At 42.7% G+C, this 13,938-nt stretch overlaps 1 protein-coding gene across 4 annotated transcripts in view; it reads left to right on the top strand.

Annotated features, from left to right (window-relative positions):
- LOC126190628 (membrane-bound transcription factor site-1 protease) overlaps positions 1-13,938 on the top strand; it is a 168,353-nt gene that overhangs the window by 84,934 nt on the left and 69,481 nt on the right. For all 4 annotated transcript variants that reach the window (XM_049931043.1, XM_049931044.1, XM_049931041.1 and 1 more), the window contains exon 4: positions 3,368-3,485. In XM_049931043.1, the coding sequence (XP_049787000.1) occupies positions 3,368-3,485 (118 nt within the window). The remainder of the gene's footprint in view (positions 1-3,367; positions 3,486-13,938) is intronic.

Raw genomic sequence — 13,938 nt, 5'->3', positions numbered from 1 at the left:
GGTTGTAGAGAGTTTCAGGAAGAACGTTAGGGCAAGATTGACAAGAATTGTGGAAAGAAATACAGTAGAAGAAGAATGGGTAGCTGTGAGAGATGAAATAGTGAAAGCAGCAGAGGATCAAGTAGGTAAAAAGATAAGGTCTAATAGAAATCCATGGGTAACAGAAGAGATATTGAATTTAATTGATGAAACGAGAAAATGCAAAACTTCAGTCAATGAAGCAGGCAAAAAGGAATACAAATGTCTCAAAAATGAGATCAACAGGAAGTGCAAAATGGCTAAGCAGGGATGGCTAGAGGACAAATGTAAGGATGTAGAGGCGTATATCACTAGGGGTAAGATAGATACTGCCTACAGGAAAATTAAAGAGACCTTTGGAGAAAAGAGAACCACTTGCATGAATATCAAGAGCTCAGATGGAAACCCAATTCTAAGCAAAGAAGGGAAAACAGAAAGGTGGAAGGAGTATATAGAGGGTCTATACAAGGGTGATGTTCTTGAGGACAATATTATGGAAATGGAAGAGGATGTAGATGAAGATGAAATGGGAGATATGATACTGCATCAAGAGTTTGAGAGAGCACTGAAAGACCTAAGGCGAAACAAGGCCCCGGGAGTAGACAACATTACATTAGAACTACTGATAGCCTTGGGAGAGCTAGCCCTGACAAAACTCTACCATCTGGTGGGCAAGATGTATGAGACAGGCGAAATACCCTCAGACTCAAGAAGAATAAAATAATTCCAATCCAAAGAAAGCAGGTGTTGACAGATATGAAAAATACCAAACTATCAGTTTAATAAGCCACGGCTGCAAAATACTAATGAAAATTACCAAACTAACAGTTTCATAAGCCACAGCTGCAAAATACTAACACGAATTCTTTACAGAAAAATGGAAAAACTGGTAGAAGCCGACCTCGGGGAAGATCAGTTTGGATTCTGTAGAAATGTTGGAACACGTGAGGCAATACTGACCCTACAACTTATCGTAGAAAATAGATTAAGGAAAGGCAAACCCTCGTTTCTAGCATTTGTAGACTTAGAGAAAGCTTTTGACAATGTTGACTGGAATACTGTCTTTCAAATTCTAAAGGTGGCAGGGGTAAAATACAGGGAACGAAAGGCTATTTATAATTTGTACAGAAACCAGATGGCCGTTATAAGAGAAGAGGGGCATGAAAGGGAAGCAGTGGTTGGGAGCAAGTGAGACAGGGTTGTAGCCTATTCCCGATGTTATTCAATCTATATATTGAGCGAGCAGTAAAGGAAACAAAAGAAAAATTTGGAATAGGAATTAAAACCCGTGGAGAAGAAATAAAAAATTTGAGGTTCGCCGATGACATTGTAATTCTATTAGAGAAAGCAAAGGACCCGGAAGAACAGCTGAACGGTATGGACAGTGTCTTGAAAGTAGCATGGAATGTAGTTTAATTAAATCAGGTGATGCTGAAGGAATTAGATTAGGAAATGAGACGCTTAAAGTAGTAAATGAGTTTTCTTATTTGGGGACAAAAATAACTGATGATGGTCGAAGTAGAGAGGATATAATATGTAGACTGGCAATGGCAAGAGAAGCGTTTCTGAAGAAGAGAAATTTATTAACATCGAGTATAGATTTGTGTCAGGAAGTTGTTTTTGAAAGTATTTGTATGTAGTGTAGCCATGTATGGAAGTGAAATGTGGATGATAAATAGTTTAGACAAGAAGAGAATAGAAGCTTTTGAAATGTGGTGCTACAGAAGAATGCTGAAGATTAGATGGGTAGATCACATAACTAATGAGGAGGTACTGAATAGGATTGGGGAGAAGAGGAGTTCGTGGCACAACTTGACTAGAAGAAGGGATCGCGTGATAGGACATATTCTGAGGCATCAAGGGATCACCAATTTAGTATTGGTGGGCAGCGTGGAGGGTAAAAATCGTAGAGGGAGACCAGGAGATGAGTACACTAAACAGATTCAGGAGGATGTACGTTGCAGTAGGTACTGGGAGACGAAGAAGCTTGCACAGGATAGAGTAGCGTGGAGAGCTGTATCAAACCAATCTCAGGACTGAAGACAACAACAACAAAGGAAAGTTGGCTTTGTTACCATAACTTTTATTAACATAAATCAGAAAATAAGCCTTGTCTACAGCAAGATTACTTCAAGAGTTTTCAAGAGTTCTTTTTCAACTGTCTTTGTTTTAATAACAATAGTCAATGACCCAATAAGCACAGAGCTGTGTATAAACTCCATGGTTCTTCCTTACACACTCACTAAAACATCTATGGATTACCCGACAGGTACTTGTCGGTGCCGTTCGTCCGCCGCGTGTATTTTCTTCCTGCGACTGATTTTAAACCTGCACACACAATCTTGTGACGCGCAGTAGGTAGGATTCTACCATCATCCCACACTCGTATCTAGAGTATTGTATGTTCGAAACGGTAGAAGGCTGAGTAGTTATAGAATTTACTCAAAAATTCTCGAATCAGTACAACACATGGGTGGCTCTGTGTAGCTTGAAGCACCAGCCAACTGCCGAGAACCTTTAAGCTTGTCACATAATGAGAGAAAAATGTTATTCAGTTATTAGTGCAAACTGGGAAAGATCATAGCAATATTTTGTGAACAGTGTTAATGTCCCACAGAGACTAAAGGAATGCGGCAGACTATTAAAAGCACTTCTGAGAGAAATGTGGGGATGCAGTGCCCAGCTGTACTGCAATGTGAAACTGAAATCTCTCATCACCCCAAGACACACAACCTAGACAATAGTGGAACATTTTGCCGTGGCTACGGCTACTGCCAGTCAGGATTTAAGTTTCCAGTATCACTCAATTATCATCAATAGGGGCTGTTGGGACCAAAGTTCGACCAACAATGAAGCACGTCTACCTTTCCTGCATGTAGGAGTGCTGGTTTCACCTGGTCAAGGTTAAATCCACTACAGTGTGCTGTATCACCTCATTGAGAGAAGTAAAACAAAAGCCTCCTTGTTTTGTTAAATTTTAACTGCATGACGAGAGTTGCCTGAAGTAGCTATAATTTTTAGAACAACTTATCTTCACTAGTAATTATATGCACTGTTCTTAATGTTATATAAGCAAATTTCCTGTCAGAGTCTTTTTTTATACCTCAGTCACCCATACTGTGTTTCTCAAAATATTCTGTTCCTTATTATTTTTAATTTTATTTGATGTACTTTAATCCCAGCTGTTTTTGTTTTTTTGATGTAACTGTATACAGTCTAATTTTACTACAGTTATGCCTTTTCACACTTTAATATTAAGTTGAACAAAAACTGAGCCTCTCTTTCTACCTTGTTCTGTACCCATATTTAGCATGAAACTATTTTGCATCTTTGTTTACTTTTGTTACAGAATAATCAGTTTTGGCAATCTACAGGCAGGCACACCAGCAGGAGATTATTGCGAGCTGTTCCAAGACAGATTACAAGTATTCTTCAAGCTGATGCTCTTTGGAGTATGGGAATAACAGGTCAGTAAAATTAAAAAGGAAACAGATTGTATCACTAACATCTGTTTGTAACAAAATTCTAAATCTGTAGTTACACTCCACAAGCCATCTTACAGTGTGTAGCAGAGGGCACAAATAGTATCACTATTAATCCCCCTCCGTTCCCCATCTCCTGGATCCTTTACGTATGCAAAGTATGTCCACCTCCACAATGCCCCAGAATGTGTCCTGAATTCACTCGTAATGACCCACATTGAAAAAATTAGTTTTAATTGCTATCAGCATGCATTCCTAAACAACAAATAATGTGTAACCCAACTCATGGTCTTTAAATGTGAAATTCTCTCAGCAATTCTTAGAGGTAGCCATATACAGGTTCCCAGATGTTTGAAAAACTTTTGATTCAGTCCCATTCTGTGCAATCAAGTACTGTAAACTGCTTTCTGTTTGATAATACATACCTACAATATCCTAAGAATTAATGAGTGCACTTCAGTGATATACATTTATATACCTGTGGAAAATGAGTTGGTAATTTTTAAATGAAAATATGTTTAAAATTTTTGAATTATTTCAGATCCTTGAGGACTATTTCATTTAGGAACTGTTAAGGAAACATTAGCATCTACCCTATATATATATATATATATATATATATATATATATATATATATAGTTATAATAGAAGGAAACATTCCACGAAGGAAAAATATTGGTCTTTAAATATGTCTGCTTGTGTCTGTATATGTGTGGATGGATATGTGTGTGTGTGCGAGTGTGTACCCGTCCTTTTTCCCCCTAAGGTAAGTCTTTCCGCTCCCGGGACTGGAATGACTCCTTACCCTCTCCCTTAAAACCCACATCCTTTCGTCTTTCCCTCTCCTTCCCTCTTTCCTGATGAGGCAACAGTTTGTTGCGAAAGCTTGAATTTTGTGTGTATGTTTGTGTTCGTTTGTGTGTCTGTCGACCTGCCAGCACTTTCATTTGGTAAGTCACATCATCTTTGTTTTTATATATATATATATATATATATATATATAATAGAGCGAAACATTCCACGTGGGAAAAATATAATTAAAAAGAAAGATGATGAGACTTACCAAACAAAAGCGCTGGCATGTCGATAGACACACAAACATACACACAAAAATCTAGCTTTCGCAACCAACGGTTGCCTCGTCAGGAAAGAGGGAAGGAGAAGGGAAGACAAAAGGATATGGGACAAATGTCTGCTTGTGTCTGTGTATATGAGGATGGATATGTGTGTGTGTGCGAGTGTATACCTGTCCTTTTTTCCCCCTAAGGTAAGTCTTTCCGCTCCCGGGACTGGAATGACTCCTTACCCTCTCCCTTAAAACCCACATCCTTTCGTCTTTCCCTCTCCTTCCCTCTTTCCTGATGAGGCAACAGTTTGTTGCGAAAGCTTGAATTTTGTGTGTATGTTTGTGTTCGTTTGTGTGTCTGTCGACCTGCCAGCACTTTCATTTGGTAAGTCACATCATCTTTGTTTTTATATATATATATATATATATATATATATATATAATAGAGCGAAACATTCCACGTGGGAAAAATATAATTAAAAAGAAAGATGATGAGACTTACCAAACAAAAGCGCTGGCATGTCGATAGACACACAAACATACACACAAAAATCTAGCTTTCGCAACCAACGGTTGCCTCGTCAGGAAAGAGGGAAGGAGAAGGGAAGACAAAAGGATATGGGACAAATGTCTGCTTGTGTCTGTGTATATGAGGATGGATATGTGTGTGTGTGCGAGTGTATACCTGTCCTTTTTTCCCCCTAAGGTAAGTCTTTCCGCTCCCGGGATTGGAATGACTCCTTACCCTCTCCCTTAAAATCCAAATCCTTTTGTCTTTCCCTCTCCTTCCCTCTTTCCTGACGAGGCAACCATTGGTTGCGAAAGCTAGATTTTGTGTGTATGTTTGTGTTTGTTTGTGTGTCTATCGACCTGCCAGCGCTTTTGTTTGGTAAGTCTCATCATCTTTCTTTTTAAATATATTTTTCCCACGTGGAATGTTTCCCTCTATTGTGTGTATATATATATATATATATATATATATATATATATATATATATATATATAAACAAAGATGATGTGACTTACCAAATGAAAGTGCTGGCAGGTCGACAGACACACAAACAAACACAAACATACACACAAAATCCAAGCTTTCGCAACCAACGGTTGCCTCGTCAGGAAAGAGGGAAGGAGAAGGAAAGACAAAAGGATATGGGTTTTAAGGGAGAGGGTAAGGAGTCATTCCAATCCCGGGAGCGGAAAGACTCACCTTAGGGGGAAAAAAGGACAGGTATACACTCGCACACACACACACATATCCATCCACGCATACACAGACACAAGCAGACACTTGTAAAGGCAAAGAGTATATATATATATATATATATATATATATATATATATATATATATATATATATATATATATATATAGTTATAATAGAAGGAAACATTCCATGAAGGACTGTGTCTGTATATGTGTGGATGGATATGTGTGTGTGTGCGAGTGTATACCCATCCTTTTTTCCCCATAAGGTAAGTCTTTCCGCTCCAGGGACTGGAATGACTCCTTACCCTCTCCCTTAAAACCCACATCCTTTCGTCTTTCCCTCTCCTTCCCTCTTTCCTGATGAGGCAACAGTTTGTTGCGAAAGCTTGAATTTTGATATATATATATATATGTATTTAGATGATGAGACTTACCAAACAAAAGCGCTGGCAGGTCGATAGACACACAAACATATACACAAAATTCTAGCTTTCGCAACCAACGGTTGCCTCGTCAGGAAAGACCCCCTAAGGTAAGTCTTTCCGATCCCGGGATTGGAATGACTCCTTACCCTCTCCCTTAAAACCCATAAACTTTCCTTCTCCTTCCCTCTCCCTTTTTCCCTCTTTCCTGACGAGGCAACCGTTGTTTGCGAAAGCTAGAATTTTGTGTGTATGTTTGTGTTTGTTTGTGTGTCTATCAACCTGCCAGCGCTTTTGTTTGGTAAGTCTCATCATCTTTCTTTCAAATATATTTTTCCCACATGGAATGTTTCCCTCTATTATATATATATATATATATATATATATATATATATATATATATATATATATATATATAATAGAGGGAAACGTTCCACGTGGGAAAAATATATTTAAAAAGAAAGATGATGAGACTTACCAAACAAAAGCGCTGGCAGGTCGATAGACACACAGACAAACACAAACATACACACAAAATCTAGCTTTCGCAACCAATGGTTGCCTCGTCAGGAAAGAGGGAAGGAGAGGGAAAGACAAAAGGATTTGGGTTTTAAGGGAGAGGGTAAGGAGTCATTCCAATCCCGGGAGCGGAAAGACTTACCTTAGGGGGAAAAAAGGAGGGAAAAAAGGACAGGTATACACTCGCACACACACACATATCCATCCTCATATACACAGACACAAGCAGACATTTGTAAAGGCAAAGAGTTTGGGCAGAGATGTCAGTCGGGGCGGATGTACAAAGTCAAAGATGATGTTGAAAGACAGGTGAGGTACGAGCGGCGGCAAATTGAAATTGGAAATTAGCGGAGATTGAGGCCTGGCGGATAGCGAGAAGAGAGGATATGCTGAAGGGCAAGTTCCCATCTCCGGAGTTCTGACAGGTTGGTGTTAGTGGGAAGTATCCAGATAACCCGGACGGTGTAACACTGTGCCAAGATGTGCTGGCCGTGCACCAAGGCATGTTTAGCCACAGGGTGATCCTCATTACCAACAAACACTGTCTGCCTGTGTCCATTCATGCGAATGGACAGTTTGTTGCTGGTCATTCCCACATAGAACGCTTCACAGTGTAGGCAGGTCAGTTGGTAAATCACGTGGGTGCTTTCACACGTGGCTCTGCCTTTGATCGTGTACACCTTCCGGGTTACAGGACTGGAGTAGGTGGTGGTGGGAGGGTGCATGGGACAGGTTTTACACCGGGGGCGGTTACAGGGGTAGGAGCCAGAGGGTAGGGAAGGTGGTCTGGGGATTTCATAGGGATGAACTAAAAGGTTGCGAAGGTTAGGTGGACGGCGGAAAGACACTCTTGGTGGAGTGGGGAGGATTTCATGAAGGATGGATCTCATTTCAGGGCAGGATTTGAGGAAGTCGTATCCCTGCTGGAGAGCCACATTCAGAATCTGATCCAGTCCCGGAAAGTATCCTGTCACGAGTGGGGCACTTTTGGGGTTCTTCTGTGGAAGGTTCCGGGTTTGAGGAGATGAGGAAGTGGCTCTGGTTATTTGCTTGTGTACCAGGTCGGGAGGGTAGTTACGGGATGCAAAAGCTGTTTTCAGGTTGTTGGTGTAGTGGTTCAAGGATTCCGGACTGGAGCAGATTCGTTTGCCACGAAGACCTAGGCTGTAGGGAAGGGACCGTTTGATGTGGAACGGGTGGCAGCTGTCATAATGGAGGTACTGTTGCTTGTTGGTGGGTTTGATGTGGACGGACGTGTGAAGCTGGCCATTGGACAGGTGGAGGTCAACGTCAAGGAAAGTGGCATGGGATTTGGAGTGGGACCAGGTGAATCTGATGGAACCAAAGGAGTTGAGGTTGGAGAGGAAATTCTGGAGTTCTTCTTCACTGTGAGTCCAGATCATGAAAATGTCATCAATAAATCTGTACCAAACTTCGGGTTGGCAGGCCTGGGTAACCAAGAAGGCTTCCTCTAAGCGACCCATGAATAGGTTGGCATACGAGGGGGCCATCCTGGTACCCATGGCTGTTCCCTTTAATTGTTGGTATGTCTGGCCTTCAAAAGTGAAGAAGTTGTGGGTCAGGATGAAGCTGGCTAAGGTAATGAGGAAAGAGGTTTTAGGTAGGGCGGCAGGTGATCGGCGTGAAAGGAAGTGCTCCATCGCAGCGAGGCCCTGGACATGCGGAATATTTGTGTATAAGGAAGTGGCATCAATGGTTACAAGGATGGTTTCCGGGGGTAACAGACTGGGTAGGGATTCCAGGCGTTCGAGAAAGTGGTTGGTGTCTTTGATGAAGGATGGGAGACTGCAGGTAATGGGTTGAAGGTGTTGATCTACGTAGGCAGAGATGCGTTCGGTGGGGGCTTGGTAACCAGCTACAATGGGACGGCCGGGATGATTGGGTTTGTGAATTTTGGGAAGAAGGTAGAAGGTAGGGGTGCGGGGTGTTGGTGGGGTCAGGAGGTTGATGGAGTCGGGTGAAAGGTTTTGTAGGGGGCCTAAGGTTCTGAGGATTCCTTGAAGCTCCGCCTGGACATCAGGAATGGGATTGCCTTGGCAAACTTTGTAAGTAGTGTTGTCTGAAAGCTGACGCAGTCCCTCAGTCACATACTCCCGACGATCAAGTACCACAGTTGTGGAACCCTTGTCAGCCGGAAGAATGACGATGGATCGGTCAGCCTTCAGATCACGGATAGCCTGGGCTTCAGCAGTGGTGATGTTGGGAGTAGGATTAAGGTTTTTTAAGAAGGATTGAGAGGCAAGGCTGGAAGTCAGAAATTCCTGGAAGGTTAGGAGAGGGTGATTTTGAGGAAGAGGAGGTGGGTCCCGCTGTGACGGAGGACGGAACTGTTCCAGGCATGGTTCAATTTGGATAGTGTCTTGGGGAGTTGGATCATTAGGAGTAGGATTAGGATCATTTTTCTTCGTGGCAAAGTGATATTTCCAGCAGAGAGTACGGGTGTAGGACAGTAAATCTTTGACGAGGGCTGTTTGGTTAAATCTGGGAGTGGGGCTGAAGGTGAGGCCTTTGGATAGGACAGAGGTTTCGGATTGGGAGAGAGGTTTGGAGGAAAGGTTAACTACTGAATTGGGGTGTTGTGGTTCCAGATTGCGTTGATTGGAATTTTGAGGTTTTGGAGGGAGTGGAGCTGGAAGTGGGAGATTGAGTAGATGGGAGAGACTGGGTTTGTGTGCAATGAGAGGAGGTTGAGGTTTGCTGGAAAGGTTGTGAAGGGTGAGTGAGTTGCCTTTCCGGAGGTGGGAAACCAGGAGATTGGATAGTTTTTTAAGGTGGAGGGTGGCATGCTTTTCTAATTTGCGGTTGGCCTGTAGGAGGATGCTCTGAACAACCGGTGTGGATGTGGGAGAGGAAAGATTGAGGACTTTTATTAGGGACAGGAGTTGATGGGTGTGTTGATTGGCTGAGTGGATGTGCAGGTGAAGGATTAGGTGGGTGAGGGCAATGGATTGTTCAGTTTGGAACTGGTATAGGGACTGATGGAAAGAAGGGACTGATGGAAAGAAGGGTTGCAGCCAGAGATGGGAACTTTAAGTGTGAGGCCTTTGGGGGTGATGCCAAATGTCAGACAAGCCTGAGAAAATAAAATATGGGAGTGTAATCTGGCTAGGGCGAAGGCATGTTTGCGGAGGGAATGTAAATAAAACTTAATGGGGTCGTTGTGGAGGTGTTGTGAGGGTGACATGGTCCTAGAAGGTGGAAAGTGGAACACGAGGCTGAAATGAAAATAAATATAAAAATCTGGTGTAAAAAAAGGCGAAAAAGGGTTGGTTAGAGCTGGGCTGTTGATCCTGTGGTGAACTTGTGTAGGTAGAAAATGATGTGCATGAAGGTTAGGTGGTTGTGTTGCCGCCAAAACACGTTAAAGGGTGAAGAAATACGGGAGAATTTCGAAAAAACTACGTGAGGATGTATTAAAAGGGTGGTTTGGTGGTGACAGATTATGGAAATGAAGCTAACAATTGTCTGATGAAGAAATAATGACGTTAAAACCTGTGGGAAGCGGCTAGAAATGATCGATGATGTGAGAAAAACGGAAATGGAAATAAAGCAAAAGATATTAAAACTAGCCGAAAAGGTTGTTAAATAGATGAAAGGAACTGTTTGAAAATGGAAACGGTGGATTTTATAGCAGCGGTGGTGTTGAAAGCGGAAAAAAAATTTTTTGTTTGGAAGTGGGTTACGTATTATTACGTATTATTGAGTATATATCGGCGGGATAAAATTGAATACTGGATTACGGTAAAAAAGGAGAAGGTGAAAAGAAAGTAAAACTGCTGGCAAAAACAGAGGAGGAAATAAGATGACAGAAAAGACTCGAAATGTAACAGTGACAATAACAATAACAAACGTGATTGTTGGGTTCAAATTAATGATATGAATATAATAGAGGGAAACGTTCCACGTGGGAAAAATATATTTAAAAAGAAAGATGATGAGACTTACCAAACAAAAGCGCTGCCAACCCGAAGTTTGGTACAGATTTATTGATGACATTTTCATGATCTGGACTCACAGTGAAGAAGAACTCCAGAATTTCCTCTCCAACCTCAACTCCTTTGGTTCCATCAGATTCACCTGGTCCCACTCCAAATCCCATGCCACTTTCCTTGACGTTGACCTCCACCTGTCCAATGGCCAGCTTCACACGTCCGTCCACATCAAACCCACCAACAAGCAACAGTACCTCCATTATGACAGCTGCCACCCGTTCCACATCAAACGGTCCCTTCCCTACAGCCTAGGTCTTCGTGGCAAACGAATCTGCTCCAGTCCGGAATCCTTGAACCACTACACCAACAACCTGAAAACAGCTTTTGCATCCCGTAACTACCCTCCCGACCTGGTACACAAGCAAATAACCAGAGCCACTTCCTCATCTCCTCAAACCCGGAACCTTCCACAGAAGAACCCCAAAAGTGCCCCACTTGTGACAGGATACTTTCCGGGACTGGATCAGATTCTGAATGTGGCTCTCCAGCAGGGATACGACTTCCTCAAATCCTGCCCTGAAATGAGATCCATCCTTCATGAAATCCTCCCCACTCCACCAAGAGTGTCTTTCCGCCGTCCACCTAACCTTCGCAACCTTTTAGTTCATCCCTATGAAATCCCCAGACCACCTTCCCTACCCTCTGGCTCCTACCCCTGTAACCGCCCCCGGTGTAAAACCTGTCCCATGCACCCTCCCACCACCACCTACTCCAGTCCTGTAACCCGGAAGGTGTACACGATCAAAGGCAGAGCCACGTGTGAAAGCACCCACGTGATTTACCAACTGACCTGCCTACACTGTGAAGCGTTCTATGTGGGAATGACCAGCAACAAACTGTCCATTCGCATGAATGGACACAGGCAGACAGTGTTTGTTGGTAATGAGGATCACCCTGTGGCTAAACATGCCTTGGTGCACGGCCAGCACATCTTGGCACAGTGTTACACCGTCCGGGTTATCTGGATACTTCCCACTAACACCAACCTGTCAGAACTCCGGAGATGGGAACTTGCCCTTCAGCATATCCTCTCTTCTCGCTATCCGCCAGGCCTCAATCTCCGCTAATTTCCAATTTCAATTTGCCGCCGCTCGTACCTCACCTGTCTTTCAACATCATCTTTGACTTTGTACATCCGCCCCGACTGACATCTCTGCCCAAACTCTTTGCCTTTACAAATGTCTGCTTGTGTCTGTGTATATGAGGATGGATATGTGTGTGTGTGCGAGTGTATACCTGTCCTTTTTTCCCTCCTTTTTTCCCCCTAAGGTAAGTCTTTCCGCTCCCGGGATTGGAATGACTCCTTACCCTCTCCCTTAAAACCCAAATCCTTTTGTCTTTCCCTCTCCTTCCCTCTTTCCTGACGAGGCAACCATTGGTTGCGAAAGCTAGATTTTGTGTGTATGTTTGTGTTTGTCTGTGTGTCTATCGACCTGCCAGCGCTTTTGTTTGGTAAGTCTCATCATCTTTCTTTTTAAATATATTTTTCCCACGTGGAACGTTTCCCTCTATTATATTCATATCATTAATTTGAACCCAACAATCACGTTTGTTATTGTTATTGTCACTGTTACATTTCGAGTCTTTTCTGTCATCTTATTTCCTCCTCTGTTTTTGCCAGCAGTTTTACTTTCTTTTCACCTTCTCCTTTTTTACCGTAATCCAGTATTCAATTTTATCCCGCCGATATATACTCAATAATACGTAATAATACGTAACCCACTTCCAAACAAAAAATTTTTTTTCCGCTTTCAACACCACCGCTGCTATAAAATCCACCGTTTCCATTTCACAAACAGTTCCTTTCATCTATTTAACAACCTTTTCGGCTAGTTTTAATATCTTTTGCTTTATTTCCATTTCCGTTTTTCTCACATCATCGATCATTTCTAGCCGCTTCCCACAGGTTTTAACGTCATTATTTCTTCATCAGACAATTGTTAGCTTCATTTCCATAATCTGTCACCACCAAACCACCCTTTTAATACATCCTCACGTAGTTTTTTCGAAATTCTCCCGTATTTCTTCACCCTTTAACGTGTTTTGGCGGCAACACAACCACCTAACCTTCATGCACATCATTTTCTACCTACACAAGTTCACCACAGGATCAACAGCCCAGCTCTAACCAACCCTTTTTCGCCTTTTTTCACACCAGATTTTTATATTTATTTTCATTTCAGCCTCGTGTTCCACTTTCCACCTTCTAGGACCATGTCACCCTCACAACACCTCCACAACGACCCCATTAAGTTTTATTTACATTCCCTCCGCAAACATGCCTTCGCCCTAGCCAGATTACACTCCCATATTTTATTTTCTCAGGCTTGTCTGACATTTGGCATCACCCCCAAAGGCCTCACACTTAAAGTTCCCATCTCTGGCTGCAACCCTTCTTTCCATCAGTCCCTTCTTTCCATCAGTCCCTATACCAGTTCCAAACTGAACAATCCATTGCCCTCACCCACCTAATCCTTCACCTGCACATCCACTCAGCCAATCAACACACCCATCAACTCCTGTCCCTAATAAAAGTCCTCAATCTTTCCTCTCCCACATCCACACCGGTTGTTCAGAGCATCCTCCTACAGGCCAACCGCAAATTAGAAAAGCATGCCACCCTCCACCTTAAAAAACTATCCAATCTCCTGGTTTCCCACCTCCGGAAAGGCAACTCACTCACCCTTCACAACCTTTCCAGCAAACCTCAACCTCCTCTCATTGCACACAAACCCAGTCTCTCCCATCTACTCAATCTCCCACTTCCAGCTCCACTCCCTCCAAAACCTCAAAATTCCAATCAACGCAATCTGGAACCACAACACCCCAATTCAGTAGTTAACCTTTCCTCCAAACCTCTCTCCCAATCCGAAACCTCTGTCCTATCCAAAGGCCTCACCTTCAGCCCCACTCCCAGATTTAACCAAACAGCCCTCGTCAAAGATTTACTGTCCTACACCCGTACTCTCTGCTGGAAATATCACTTTGCCACGAAGAAAAATGATCCTAATCCTACTCCTAATGATCCAACTCCCCAAGACACTATCCAAATTGAACCATGCCTGGAACAGTTCCGTCCTCCGTCACAGCGGGACCCACCTCCTCTTCCTCAAAATCACCCTCTCCTAACCTTCCAGGAATTTCTGACTTCCAGCCTTGCCTCTCAATCCTTCTTAAAAAACCTTAATCCTACTCCCAACATCACCAC

This window comes from Schistocerca cancellata, chromosome 6, assembly GCF_023864275.1.
Source record: "Schistocerca cancellata isolate TAMUIC-IGC-003103 chromosome 6, iqSchCanc2.1, whole genome shotgun sequence".
Taxonomy (NCBI): domain Eukaryota; kingdom Metazoa; phylum Arthropoda; class Insecta; order Orthoptera; family Acrididae; genus Schistocerca; species Schistocerca cancellata.
The sequence above is the reverse complement of the archived record's forward strand: the minus strand, read 5'-3'. Positions and strand labels throughout refer to the sequence as shown.